This window comes from Chelonia mydas, chromosome 1 (assembly GCF_015237465.2).
Source record: "Chelonia mydas isolate rCheMyd1 chromosome 1, rCheMyd1.pri.v2, whole genome shotgun sequence".
Classification (NCBI taxonomy): Eukaryota; Metazoa; Chordata; order Testudines; family Cheloniidae; genus Chelonia; species Chelonia mydas.
The window spans coordinates 47,047,153-47,059,284 of record NC_057849.1 but is presented as its reverse complement, the minus strand read 5'-3'; the positions used below and the strand labels follow the sequence as shown (position 1 = coordinate 47,059,284).

The following is a 12,132-nucleotide window of genomic DNA, read 5'->3' as shown; positions in this document are numbered from 1 at the left end:
CCTGGCTCCAGCTGTCTGTGTCCCACAATGCCCCACTTCAATCAGAGGAAGCACTCCTGGTGAGGACATGCACCACCAACAGAAGGAACAAGTGTGGACATAAACCACCGCTTTAATTACCGCAGTGGCTTTATGTCGACTCAAGTTGACTTAATTTTGTAGTGTAGACAAGTCCTTAAGTTGGCAGGTTTCAGCCCCAGATCTACAAATTAAGAGTCCCTTGCAGGCAAAGTACCAATCCTAGGCTAAGAATCTCCATCAAAGATCCCAATGACCAGTTCATCGAATATCTGTGACATTCTTCTCTCTACCGTCTCAAGGTTAAAAGAATACCAAGAATAAATTTCCTGCAAATGATCGTTATTCTTCCTGCCCCTACCCCCACTTTATTTTTAAAGTAATCTCTATCAGAAGGTATTGGTGAAAGGAGAGGATACAGAAAGTAAAACTACAATTAAAGCCCCAATGGAAAAACTGCAACACTTACGCTGACCGTATTAGTAGTTATATATTCATTTTTTTTGCAAAAGGAAACCGGATAATTCAATTTTTTTTCTCTTTGCTTGGAACACAAGAAGTCAGACATCAGCTAACATTGTTTATTCTAATCACAATATATTTTAAAACATGGCAACTTCAGGAACATAACCACAATCTACTTTAAGCGCAAAATGAATGACACTGTTATTGTTGCTATTGCATAAGGTATAACACAGGACCTGTCCTATCCTGTCTACACTACAGTTCAAACAGCCTGCCAGAATCAAGATTCTTTCTCGGAAAAGACAAACTCAGGTCTTGATCCTGCAAGATATATTGTAGATTCACACAGATTTGGGGGTTGGGAAACTGTAATGAACTGCAGTATAAACTGGTTCACAACACCATGCAATAGTCTAAGGGCTTGTCTACACTAGCAAGTTTTGTCACCAAAAACTGCCTTTTGGCGATAAAACAGCAAGAGTGTACGCATTTCTGTTGCAAAAAACGCACAGTTTTGGCAATAAAAAACTTCCACCCCACGAGAGACTTTTGTATTTTCCCCTCCCTTGTCAACAAAAAGCCAGTGTAGACACTGCTGATTGTTTTGTGGACAGAACTGGCTTCCACGTCAGTATCCCACAATATCTGCCTTGATCACTCTGCTCAGTGTTTTGATCTCTGCAGCCTGCAGGCATGCACCCCTCCCCTTTCAAACTCCAGGAAGTATCTGTTTGTTCCCCAAATGGAGCAGCATACAAAGAGCAAATCATCTGCACACTCCTGTTCTGCCCTGCGCTAGGAACACAGCAGCAGGCAGACGGCTGCTGCAGGGGGAGCGGGACAGACTGCTGTGCTGCTTTGCCCTTCCTCAGCACGGAGAGCTCTAGCTCGTCATGATGCTGCTCTCGGCAGCTGAGGGGGCTGTGGGAGAACTCAGAGAGAATCCCAAGATACACAGTGGTCAGCTCTTCCTTCCCACAACACTCCTCTGTGGGATACATACCCACAGTGCATTGCTCACCCTGTGGCGATTTTTGTTTTGTCGACTTTTGGGTGATGATATAAGTTTTGTCAACAACATTTGGTAGTGTAGATAAGCTTTAAGTGTGCCCAGAAGCTCCATCTACACTGCTAAATTGCTTGTAAGCATGGGAAATTATGGGACTGCTAGGACAGGCAGGGATTAAGCATTTTATTGCCATGTCATCTAGACCTGGTCCAAGTAGGATTAGTTCACAGTGGTAAAAACAGCCCAGTTTATACTAGTGTACTCAACTGCAGCTGGAGCGAACAAAGGTGGGTGATTTTGGAAAAAGGTTTAGTGCAGGTATGCCCACATTTTATTACCCCAATCCATGAGGTTAAGAAAGAGCATCTGGACATAATTCTAGCTAGTGAGGTATCTAATACGTTTTATGGCAAAACTGTCACGGTCAAGGTATTCTAGACTCTACCCCATCTGCAACAGCCAGTGAGAGTGTGTTAGGCTGTGTCTGCACTGCAAGCACTACAGCACCACCACTACAGCACAGATACTTGCTATAGCAACAGAAGGGGTTATTCTGTTGCTGTTGTAAATCCACGCCCTTGAGAGACAGTAGTTAGATTGATGGAAAAATTCTTTTATTAACACAGTGGCATCAATACTGTGGCTGAGGTCAGCTTAACTGTCTCTCAGGGGATGTGAATTTTTCACACCCTTGAGCAACATAGCTAGGTTGGCCTAGATTCTAAGTGCAGACCTGTCTTTAGAAACGGATTTAGATGGGATTATGTTGAACAAATTCCCTGACTTGACTTCTAGCCCACTATAGACTTGTCCAGAGACCAGCGAAGGATTCTAGGAGAGAAGCACAATGCTGTACACTGATGGGAACATAACGGAGCCTTTACACATTGATGATGGGAACTGTAGTAGCACCAGGATTAAAACACTGACACAGTTCAGCTGACACAATTTGAACAGTAAAAGCAAGACCTTGAATGGGACATGGCGATTGACAGGAAATATGCAGTCGGCATTTGAAATTACACAGAAGTAAGTAGTCACATTTCAGCACCACCCTATACAGCACTAGTCTCCTGGAGCTCGGCGTGCTAAGGAGCCGAAAGGAGTTTACCCTCGCACCAGGCTGCAACCCAAGGCAGAGTTCCCACGCGCTCCGGCCGGGGCAGCTTTACCGGATGAGGCGCACTAGACACGGTCGGTATTTGGGGCAGGTCCCAACCTAGCAGCTGATCTCCCCGCGGCCTCCCCACCACAGGGGGCTGTGCAAGGCGGGGAGGCCCGGCAGCGGCTCCACCTCACCTGCTCACGCCTGCACAGCGGGTCCCGGCTTCTCCCCTTCAGCGGGCGCGGCCCGCCCCGCACTCCGCGTCGCCGCGGGCGCCCATGGTGTCTGCAACCAAAGACAAACGCTGCCCTGAGCCGAGACGGGGAGCGCGGGGCCGGGCAGACGCGGCTCACACAGGCTGTGCGGAGCCCGGCCGCAGCCGGCGCGGGCCCGGCCCCTCAGCCACGTCCCCCTCCTCGCGCACCGGCACCAGGCGCACGTGGGCCCGGGCACTGCAGGCTCGCGGGACCCAAGCGGCCCCTTACGTACCGGCCGCTGCAGCGCGAGGCCCCGGCGCCCCCGCCCCCTGCAACGTCCCAGTCGCGTCCCCGGCCCTGGCCGGCCCATGCGCCTGCCCAGCTTCCGGCGCGTCAGTTCCGCCCGCCGCCGGCACGTGGCAAGCGGCGGCCACTGGAGCGAGCGGTCAAGGTCAGGCGCAGTTTAGCTGGGCGATTGCGTGGGGCACGGTCACGTGCAGCTCCGAGGGCGTGACGTCGCAAACCCCGCCCCTCCCCGGGCAGCGGCGGCCTCCCCCCCCCGCAGCGGCAGGGAAGGGAGCGGAGGTTCCCTGGTCCTCCTCTTCTGGGAAAGCCCCCCCCTCCCTTCCCGGGGAGCGACCGAGACACGGACCGACACCCCCCCCACGGGGGACAGATCCTGCTCCCGGGCCGGTCCCGGCACGAGGAGACTCCCCTTCCCCCCCCCCCCCGGGGATGCAGCCTCCCCTTCCCCCCCACCCCGGGATGCAGCTCTCCCTCCCCCCCCCGGGGATGCAGCCTCCCCTTCCCCCCCACCCCGGGATGCAGCTCTCCCTCCCCCCCCCGGGGATGCAGCCTCCCCTTCCCCCCCACCCCGGGATGCAGCTCTCCCTCCCCCCCCCCGGCCCGCCCAGGTCAGGTCAGTAGCGCGTTACTGGCCTGGCAAACTGCGGATGGACAGAGGCTGGGAAGCTCTGGTCTCTGCGGGGGGCAGGGGGGAATACATCAGCATTTGCCCCGGGGACCGTGCGTTTCGGGTTTAACCCCCGACCCACTGAACACCTGCGTGGGACAGCCCCCGGGACAGGGACAGCTTCCCTCTTGGTTTTAATACCTTGTATTCTTTGTCGTTCCTTCCCAGTACGGATTTAGTGGCCGGTGACAGGTTGCTTCTGCCAGTCCTCCGTCTCCCAGGCTTCTGCAGTTCTTCTTCATCTCGGTTTAACTGAAAGTGTGCATCCTAGCAGATATTTTAAGGAAATCTCTCTCTCTCTCCACTTCACATTTTGGAGACTGCAGGAGGAAATGCTGCTCAGTCTCAATCTGGCCTCTGGCATTGGTGTTTGGAGGGGTTTAGAGAGCTGTCCCAGTGTCACTGTGCACAGAATTTTTTCTCTCAGTTTGTGGTGAGATAATTTACTACTGTGATTATTCTGGGTGTGGATTTATAGGTTGTGGGTTTTTTTTTTTTTTTAAAAAGTTTGTATTTGTTCTTCTCAGTAACTCGTATTAGTGTTTTTTAAAGTTTGGTCTGGTGTCCTAGTCTGTGTTCTGTTTCAAAGGAGGTTGTATGCTTCGTTTGTCAGAAGGGTAGTGTTGAGACTTGGTAGTAATGTTATATAGCATTAGCTTTTTATTTGGATTTGATTTTTGAGCTCTGGTGCTTTTTGGTGGAGGGATGGACAATATGTTGGCACCAGAGCTCAATGCATGTTCCTGTAAATAGATTAAGAGAGGGAAATGACTCAGTTCTGCTCTGAAGCTATTTATGTTGGCGTTTCAGTGTGCATAGAGGACTTGTTTGCAGAGCTTTAGATACAGGGTTTGTATCTGTGTTTTGTTTCAGTTGGTGTAGTTGGATGTTGAAGTTCAGCCCCATATGTAGAATGATTTGAATAACTTTGTTGAATAGTTTCGCTGTTATTTATGTAGTGCTATTACGTTATTTTAATGCTTCTTTAGCCTATATGGGATGCTGCCTTGTAACTTTATTGTGAGGTTTAGATATGTACAATTTAAGGTGTATTCAGTTTCTTTATCTCTGTAATAAAAAATTTAGTTATGATTATGGTTTGAGCTTTTAATCTTTTCCAGAGTGACCAATGGAGCCCATGTTTTTGCTTTAAGTTTCTAGCAAGTGTAAACTCTTTTTTTCAGGGACTTTCTGAGTGAGAAGTCATACAATAGACATTATGTGCCACCTTCCTAGGACATAACATAGATAGGCATTTTTTTTCAGTTATTGTGGCTTTGTTTAAGAAATGCTTTAGTAGAGGCCTTTCGTAGGTCATTGATATTTATAATGACAAAAAGTAGGATTAAGATTGCATCCTTTTTTAGCCTTCTTTCTTGTCTGAAAGCCTGTTTGCAGGATGTTGTTGTTTTAATTTACGTTTTGTAGATTGGTACATGGATTTGGTTATCATATCTTTTCCAATCATTTCAATTTTGTAACCATTTACAGCTCATGGCTGGGTACTATTTTAAAGTCTATAAAGCAGGTACATATCCCTCTACTCTCAGTTTTTTACTTGTAGGTTTATGGTCTTCTATCTGTTGAAGATGTAATCAGCAACTTGTTTCTCAGCGAGGAATCCAATCTGTCTTTGTGGTGTTGCTCAGGTATCTGTCACATTCTTTTATTGGAGATGTCACTGGATAATTTTTTAGATGTTCTTACACAGATGCCTCTGTTTGTTTTGGCTTGAAAAAAATCTTAGCTTTTGTGCATTAAAGTAAATAGCGAGTGACTAGAGACACTCCCTCCCCAGGTAGGTATGTTAGAAGAGGAGGGAAAACAAGAGCTGGGAGAGAGGGGAATGTTTGGGAAGAAATTCTCTCCCCTTCTCCAAAACACATAGGTGGGAGATAAGCGAAAGTTTGGGTTAGAAGGAGGTAGACTTCACATTGCACATACATATATGGAGAGAGAACTCTTGCCCCGTCCTCCAGAGGGAAAGTTATTGTGAGAGGTAGACCCTTCTATATGCATGGTGGGAGCACAGGCCAGAGATGGGGGCCATTGCCCTCCCCCCTTTTTTTAAACAGGTCCCTACTGGCATCATGGAGGGGTTGCCGGGTCAAATTTGAGTGTGTGGCATTGTGACCCCCATGCCTAGTGAATGAGGTTGTAGCACCACTTTAATGTAAGCCAGCCACTCTTCCGTTAGGATGGCTCCTGTCTCCAGGCCAAATCTGAGTGAGTGGCATTGCGACTGGGTTGGAGGCGAAACACAGAGGTTGTGCCGGTTTAACTAAAATTGATTTAACCAGTTTGGTTTAGTTAAACAGTGCAACCCTCATACATGCACTCCGGTCTACAACTGGCCATATTAGTTTAGCTTGCATCAGTAACTTTTAAAAAACAATTTTATTAAATAGGCACAAAGCCTGAGACGTTACTTTCCGTTGTTCCCCCTTACACATGTGCATGCACACAGGAAGAGAAAGAGGAGGTTGTCTGATGTGATTGTGAAGTGTATTCATTTCAGGCTAATTTTTACATATCTAATTTAATTTCAAGACACAGGCCTCTATTCCACCTTCTTTTAAAGTGTGTTCTAGTCACTCAATAATTACAACTATAGTTCAGTTTCAGTAAAACTCTGTTTCCACTTTTGGGCTGAAACTTTCCATGCCTGAAGTATAATCAAAGGTGAACGTTTTGTGCATGTGAGATATTTGAGAAAACTCCCTCTCATCCTTTTCTTTTCTTTTCTTTGCAAGTATGAGGAAAACATTGTCACGCTTTTTTTTTTTTTTTTTTTTAATAAACACACAGAGAACTCTAAAATGACTGGAACTTGAAGCTTGGTTTGTAAATAGTCCTTGGAGAGAAGCATGTTCACGACCAAGTTGGAAAAGAATTGGCTTGAAAATAGTAACAAATGTTTGGAAATAGCATACTGGGCATGCAGTTTAAAAAAAATTTCACGCAAACTGAGAGTATGCGCTGTTAATTTGTGCCTTTCACAAGTATGCACCCTTCAATGAAGTTAAATAGTCATTGGCTGGTGCCTCCTACCTAGCCTCAGGGGTTCTCAGGATAGAATTTTTGGTGTCCTCAGAGGGCGGCCACCAACTCTTGCTGGTGGCCACTCTCACACTTTTCCCTAAAATACTTAATTAGCTTTAGGAAAAAAGAAAAGGAGGACTTGTGGCACCTTAGAGACTAAAAAATTTATTTGAGCATAAGCTTTCTTGAGCTACAGCTCACTTCATCGGAATACAGACTAACACGGCTGCTACTCTGAAACCTGTCTTTAGGAAAAAAAATAAATATGCACATATACACGTCCAAATCATTGTAATATTTATTGCTAGCTAATAAGCCTATTGTGAAAAGTGATCTTAACAAACATGCAAGTATCCCTTTTCACAGCAGACTTACTCAGCCCCCGGCAAGCCTGGGGACAAATTAAGCCCTGGACTGGGGGGAGAGGAGGGCCGCGGGAGGCGGTAGGGGGCTGCAGACTGAAGCCCTGTGGCTGGAGGACAGAACCTGAAGCTGTGCAGCCAGGAGCCCAGTGCTGGAGCCCGAAGCCCCGCAGCCAGAGCCTGCCCCCCTGAAACCTCAGGGCTGAAGTCCAAACCGCTCCCGGAAAGGTGGGGAACTCACCGGCTGCCTGCTTCTCCAGTGTTGTGTCCCAAGTGTCTTGGGAGAGAGGAGGAGGAGGACCTCTGCTGGCAGCCCCAGCAACCAACACCAAGGCGGTGCATCCAGGAGCACTAGGGAGGGGAAGGAGCCGCTGCTTTGCTCTCCTCCCGCCCATAACAGTCCAGGAGGCTGTAGCTGCAAGAAAAGCTCCTGGTGGCCACGGTGGTTGCATTTGAGAAATGCTGAGCTAAATGGCCATTGCATGGTGTACTCTGACAGGTTGAATATGAAGAGCAGACACCATCTGACAAGCCTGACTCTTAATGTTTCATCTCTCAGGGGACACTTTCTGTACCATTGTTATTTTTTTCTCTTAAAAAACCTTAATTTTTTAAAATAATACATTCAGACAGTGCCTGGGGTCCAAAGTTAAAATCACAGAAAGTCTAGCTGGAAATGCACAAACAGGATTCCAGTTAGTAAGTTATGTTCTGCATAAAGTCAGTGATGTATCTATGACTTATGTTGTTAAATATATCCCATAAAATATATGACAGTCTATAGTGCTGTGGGTGCATTCTTTATTGCATTTCTTGACTGTAATTTTAACTGTACAACTTTGAGTGTTGCATGAACACTTGAGGATTTTTTTCATTTAATTTGTATATACAATGTCCTTTGTATAAAGTATCACACAATGTTTCGTCCAAAGAAAAGGAGAATATGTCATAAATTTGAAACATTGTTACACCAAACAGAAGCAAAAATCACTAGCTAAAAAGTGTGATAACACAACAGTTCATGTCAGATTTATTTTCCTTACCCGGTGAAATACTGTGTCTAAACTTTTTCTTCTGCGGATAGAGGATTGATTTTGTCTTTTCAATGAGACGTTTCGAACTTTATTTAGGATACCTTTAAATCTCCCACATTGTATTGCTGAGCAGCTTGGCAGACCTATTTTCCTCACTTGCAAAAATAAATTGTTACTTTTCTCCTAACTTACATATTTTTAAATGTTTCTATAATCTTGTCACTTGTATTGCTCCTGTAGTATGGAAAGGAAATCTTTTTACTGCTTCAGCAGGTGACAGGCAGATGTTTTTGTCAAGAGGACACACTCTGTTTTTATTAACCTTTATTTTGGTCACACCATGCATGTCCTCTTGCATTATATTAACCCAGTCTAACATATCTGCTCTCATATGTGGTGTAATCATGTCCATGTATTTGGTGTATGTTGAAAAGATTGTCAAGGGCACCCAGAGCACTAGATGGAAGCTCTTTCATTATAGTTTGTAAACATCAAAATAAATGTGGACCTGACTGAATAATGAAAAATATATTATTCAATAATAATTTATTCAGTAGTGGAAGGAAGAAAGGTTGAATATATCATTCAGATTTTATTTTACCATTGTAGAGCTGGTGAAATACTGAAAAGTGTGTTTGACGCTTTTCTTGGCATAAAATATATGCAAAGTTCATCGTATAAATTATTTGTACTAAAAAAATAATTGAACTGCAGAGGTAATTTTAGGTTAACAGTATAGCTGCACAGTTGGTGTACATCCTGGTCGAAGTCTAACACTCTTACTTTTGGGAGACCTGATGTGGAATATTTGCTGTCTACAAGTGGGCAGGATCTCAAGATACCCTGTGAATAGCACATTGCCACATAATGCAATGCTGTGCACTTGAGTCAATACTGATTCAGAGGGAAGAGGGTGGCCTGCTAAGGACATGCTTCAAAGCTTATTAAAGTCAATAGGAGTCTTTCCTTTGGTTTCAATAAGCTTTGTATGAGGTCCTAAACAAACCAATATTATTTCTTTAATTGCCTGGAGTTTCCAGCCCTGATTCTACTTTAATGTCTGTAGCTTGTTCAATAGGGAATCTAGAGTAAACTAGCACTTCTATGAAGTTTATTTCCCCATAGAAATCTAATTTACAGGTTAAATTGCCCTCAAACTTTCCCACTACACTTTTCAGACTCTTCAATAATATACTTCTGTGCTCACAGACTTCCCTTTAATTAGCAACTCTGCCACCCAATCAGCACCTCAAAATTTACACCTGCTATAGTAAATCCTGTCAGAATTTAACTGACTATAAGTGGTCCTTCACTTTGCAAGTGTTTCATGTCAGGATGCTGCAGACTTAGCAGAAAAGAAAAGATAGTTGCCAGTGTTGCTATTTAAACTGCAAGCTAGTCCATATTTTGATTTAATTCCCCCCCATCCTTAGGTGACCTTCCAACTGAATTTCTGTCATTCTCTATAAATGTCTAAGACTTTCCTGAGGCTTTCCCTCAGATGTGATTAAAGATACCAGCCTTCTGCAGAATTTAAATGAAGATGGTCACAAAGCTTGTTTTTTGGCGGGTAGTGAGCCTGCACTATACTAGCTAAAGTCAGTGGTTTAAGCACTTAGGAAAATCAGGCCTATAAGAGATTAGAGCTTCATCTGTTTGTATGTGTTTTTAAATACATGAAATCAGCCTAAAATGATATGTCTGGACAAGTGCAATGTCTGACATAATATGTGACTCTTAAAAAACAGCTACTACTTGTTCTATGGTATTTTGGAAGGTATTTTGAAGACCACCTGTCAAATATGTAAATAAATGCAGAACTTTTGTGACTCTTGCAAAGAGTTTCTACATATTTTGTCGATAGAGCCAAACTCAGATATTATCAGTGCCCAGAATGTTAAACAATTTACTAGCCAACTGACAAATCACTTTCTTTTTAAATCCTAGACCTAGAACTTGCTGTATAACATTTTCAGATGTTCTAGTTTCCAGTATTTTCAAAGGGAAGGGAACTTCTGTGAGTAGATAAAATGCTGCATTATTAAAATGGCAGACATACAGAGAGGGCAGCAATGATAGTGAATAATGAAGATACTAAAATAGTGACAGGTATCTTTAAAACGTTTGAAAACTTCTTTGTGTACATATAATACAATAAGAAAAGGAGTACTTGTGGCACCTTTGAGACTAACCAATTTATTTGAGCATAAGCTTTCGTGAGCTACAGCTCACTTCATCGGATGCATACTGTGGAAACTGCAGAATGAAGTGAGCTGTAGCTCATGAAAGCTTATGGTCAAATAAATTGGTTAGTCTCTAAGGTGCCACAAGTACTCCTTTTCTTTTTGCGAATACAGACTAACACGGCTGTTACTCTGAAACATATAATACAATGTATCCCTAACATATATCCAACTAACTATCAGAGTTTTTCTTTAAGGAAATTTAAGAAACAAGTCAGGATATCCAAACTCAGGGGGCCTATACACACAAACAGGAGAGAGCCCAATTTGACTCTTAATTCCAGGATGCTTGCAGAGCTGGCAGACCAAAAACCAACCTACCAGTCTTTTGCTAATCCAGAATTTGCTGAGAAACCTTGTTTTTAAAGCAAAACTGTACTTTAACTTGTGTGCAACATTCACATAGGATCATCTCTTTAATTTATTTGAATGTTTAATTATTGTAAAACGTTTTAATTTCAATAGACAGTGCTTTTTCTGGCCAGCAAACTTGACTTGTGAATGCATGTGCAACTGCTGAAAATCTTACATATTTTAAAGAAGGTAAATAATTAAGTGCTAAGTTATATTCTATTTATAAAGAGCTATATGAAGGTCATTTATGGTAATATTACATACAAATGATAAATTTAGAATAGCAAAATATTATGGAATTATGTTCTAGAGCTTGTGTTACTATGTTTAATGGTACAAATCAGAAGTATCTTGTTTAATTCTGGTCATTCATATATTGACTGGACAGTTGCTAACTTTTTATTTACAACTGTTCAACTGAAAAGGCTTGAACTGAGCAAAAACAAATGCTTGGTTTTCATATTAACATATCCTTCGTTATTTTTATTCATCTGGTAAACTGAGCTGCTTCTCCAGATTTTTTCCATAATAAGATTTCATAGTTGGCCACCAACTTATGGTCTGGCACATTAACCTTCCTTTAGCTATTGGGCTGTTTGAGTTCTCCTTCAATGTGAAAGATGGCATAACTTTTTCAGGATTACTTCTGGGTTTACTATTTAACCATTTATTTATTTTACCAAGAATTCCCACACTTAAAAAAAAAAAAATCTAATGGTATGTCTGGGGGTCTCAATATAGATTGAACAGAACCAAGGACTTTTTCAGAGGAAAAATTGGGGGGGTGGGGGGGAATTTTTAGGCCTCCATTTGGAGACAGAGAAATATCTTTACCATTTTAAGATACAAGATCTTACTGGAGCCCATAGTATCAATTGTTCAGCTTTTAATTGCAGCAACATTTCAACTCCCTTCTTTATCCCCTATCCCAGTTGCCAACATAAACTGGTCACGCATCTAAGGGCTTGTACACGCTACCAGTTATGTCTGTATAATTTATGTCACTAAGAGGTGTGAATAAGCCACCCTCCTGAGTGATGTAAGTTACACCGACCTATGCGCTGAAGCACTCCCGCCAACATAGCAACCGCCTCTCGCGGAGGTGGTTTTATTATGCCAACGTCTCCTGTCAGCATAGAGCGTCTTCACCAAATGCGTCACGGTGGCGCAGCTGTGCCTCTGTAGCACTTTTAATGTAGACTAGCCCTTATTCTTTCCCTGGCTGTTGCAACATGTTGGCCAGTTCACTGCCTTTAATTGTCTGTCCTCTTCGCTGTCAGTCTCGATCTTTCTCTGTAATTTAAAACTGCAAACAATATGTTCTGAAGCT

At 43.5% G+C, this 12,132-nt stretch overlaps 2 protein-coding genes across 9 annotated transcripts in view; one reads left to right on the top strand and one right to left on the bottom strand.

Moving 5' to 3' along the window:
* The window catches only part of USPL1 (ubiquitin specific peptidase like 1), a 31,591-nt gene extending 21,971 nt beyond the window's left edge, over window positions 1–9,620 (bottom strand). For 5 of the 8 annotated variants that reach the window (XM_043531430.1, XM_043531448.1, XM_037891872.2 and 2 more), the window contains exon 1: window positions 2,792–3,078. Coding sequence is in view for 1 of the 8 variants with exons in the window: in XM_037891858.2 (XP_037747786.1) it covers window positions 2,792–2,882; window positions 3,909–4,009 (192 nt within the window). In the remaining 7 variants the exon portion in view is untranslated. The other 3 variants (XM_037891858.2, XM_037891866.2, XM_037891889.2) reach the window with 3 other exon arrangements.
* LOC114020591 overlaps window positions 2,876–12,132 on the top strand; it is a 53,855-nt gene continuing 44,598 nt past the window's right edge. The window contains exon 1 of the mRNA XM_043545650.1: window positions 2,876–3,245. Coding sequence (XP_043401585.1) covers window positions 2,876–3,245 — 370 coding nt within the window. The remainder of the gene's footprint in view (window positions 3,246–12,132) is intronic.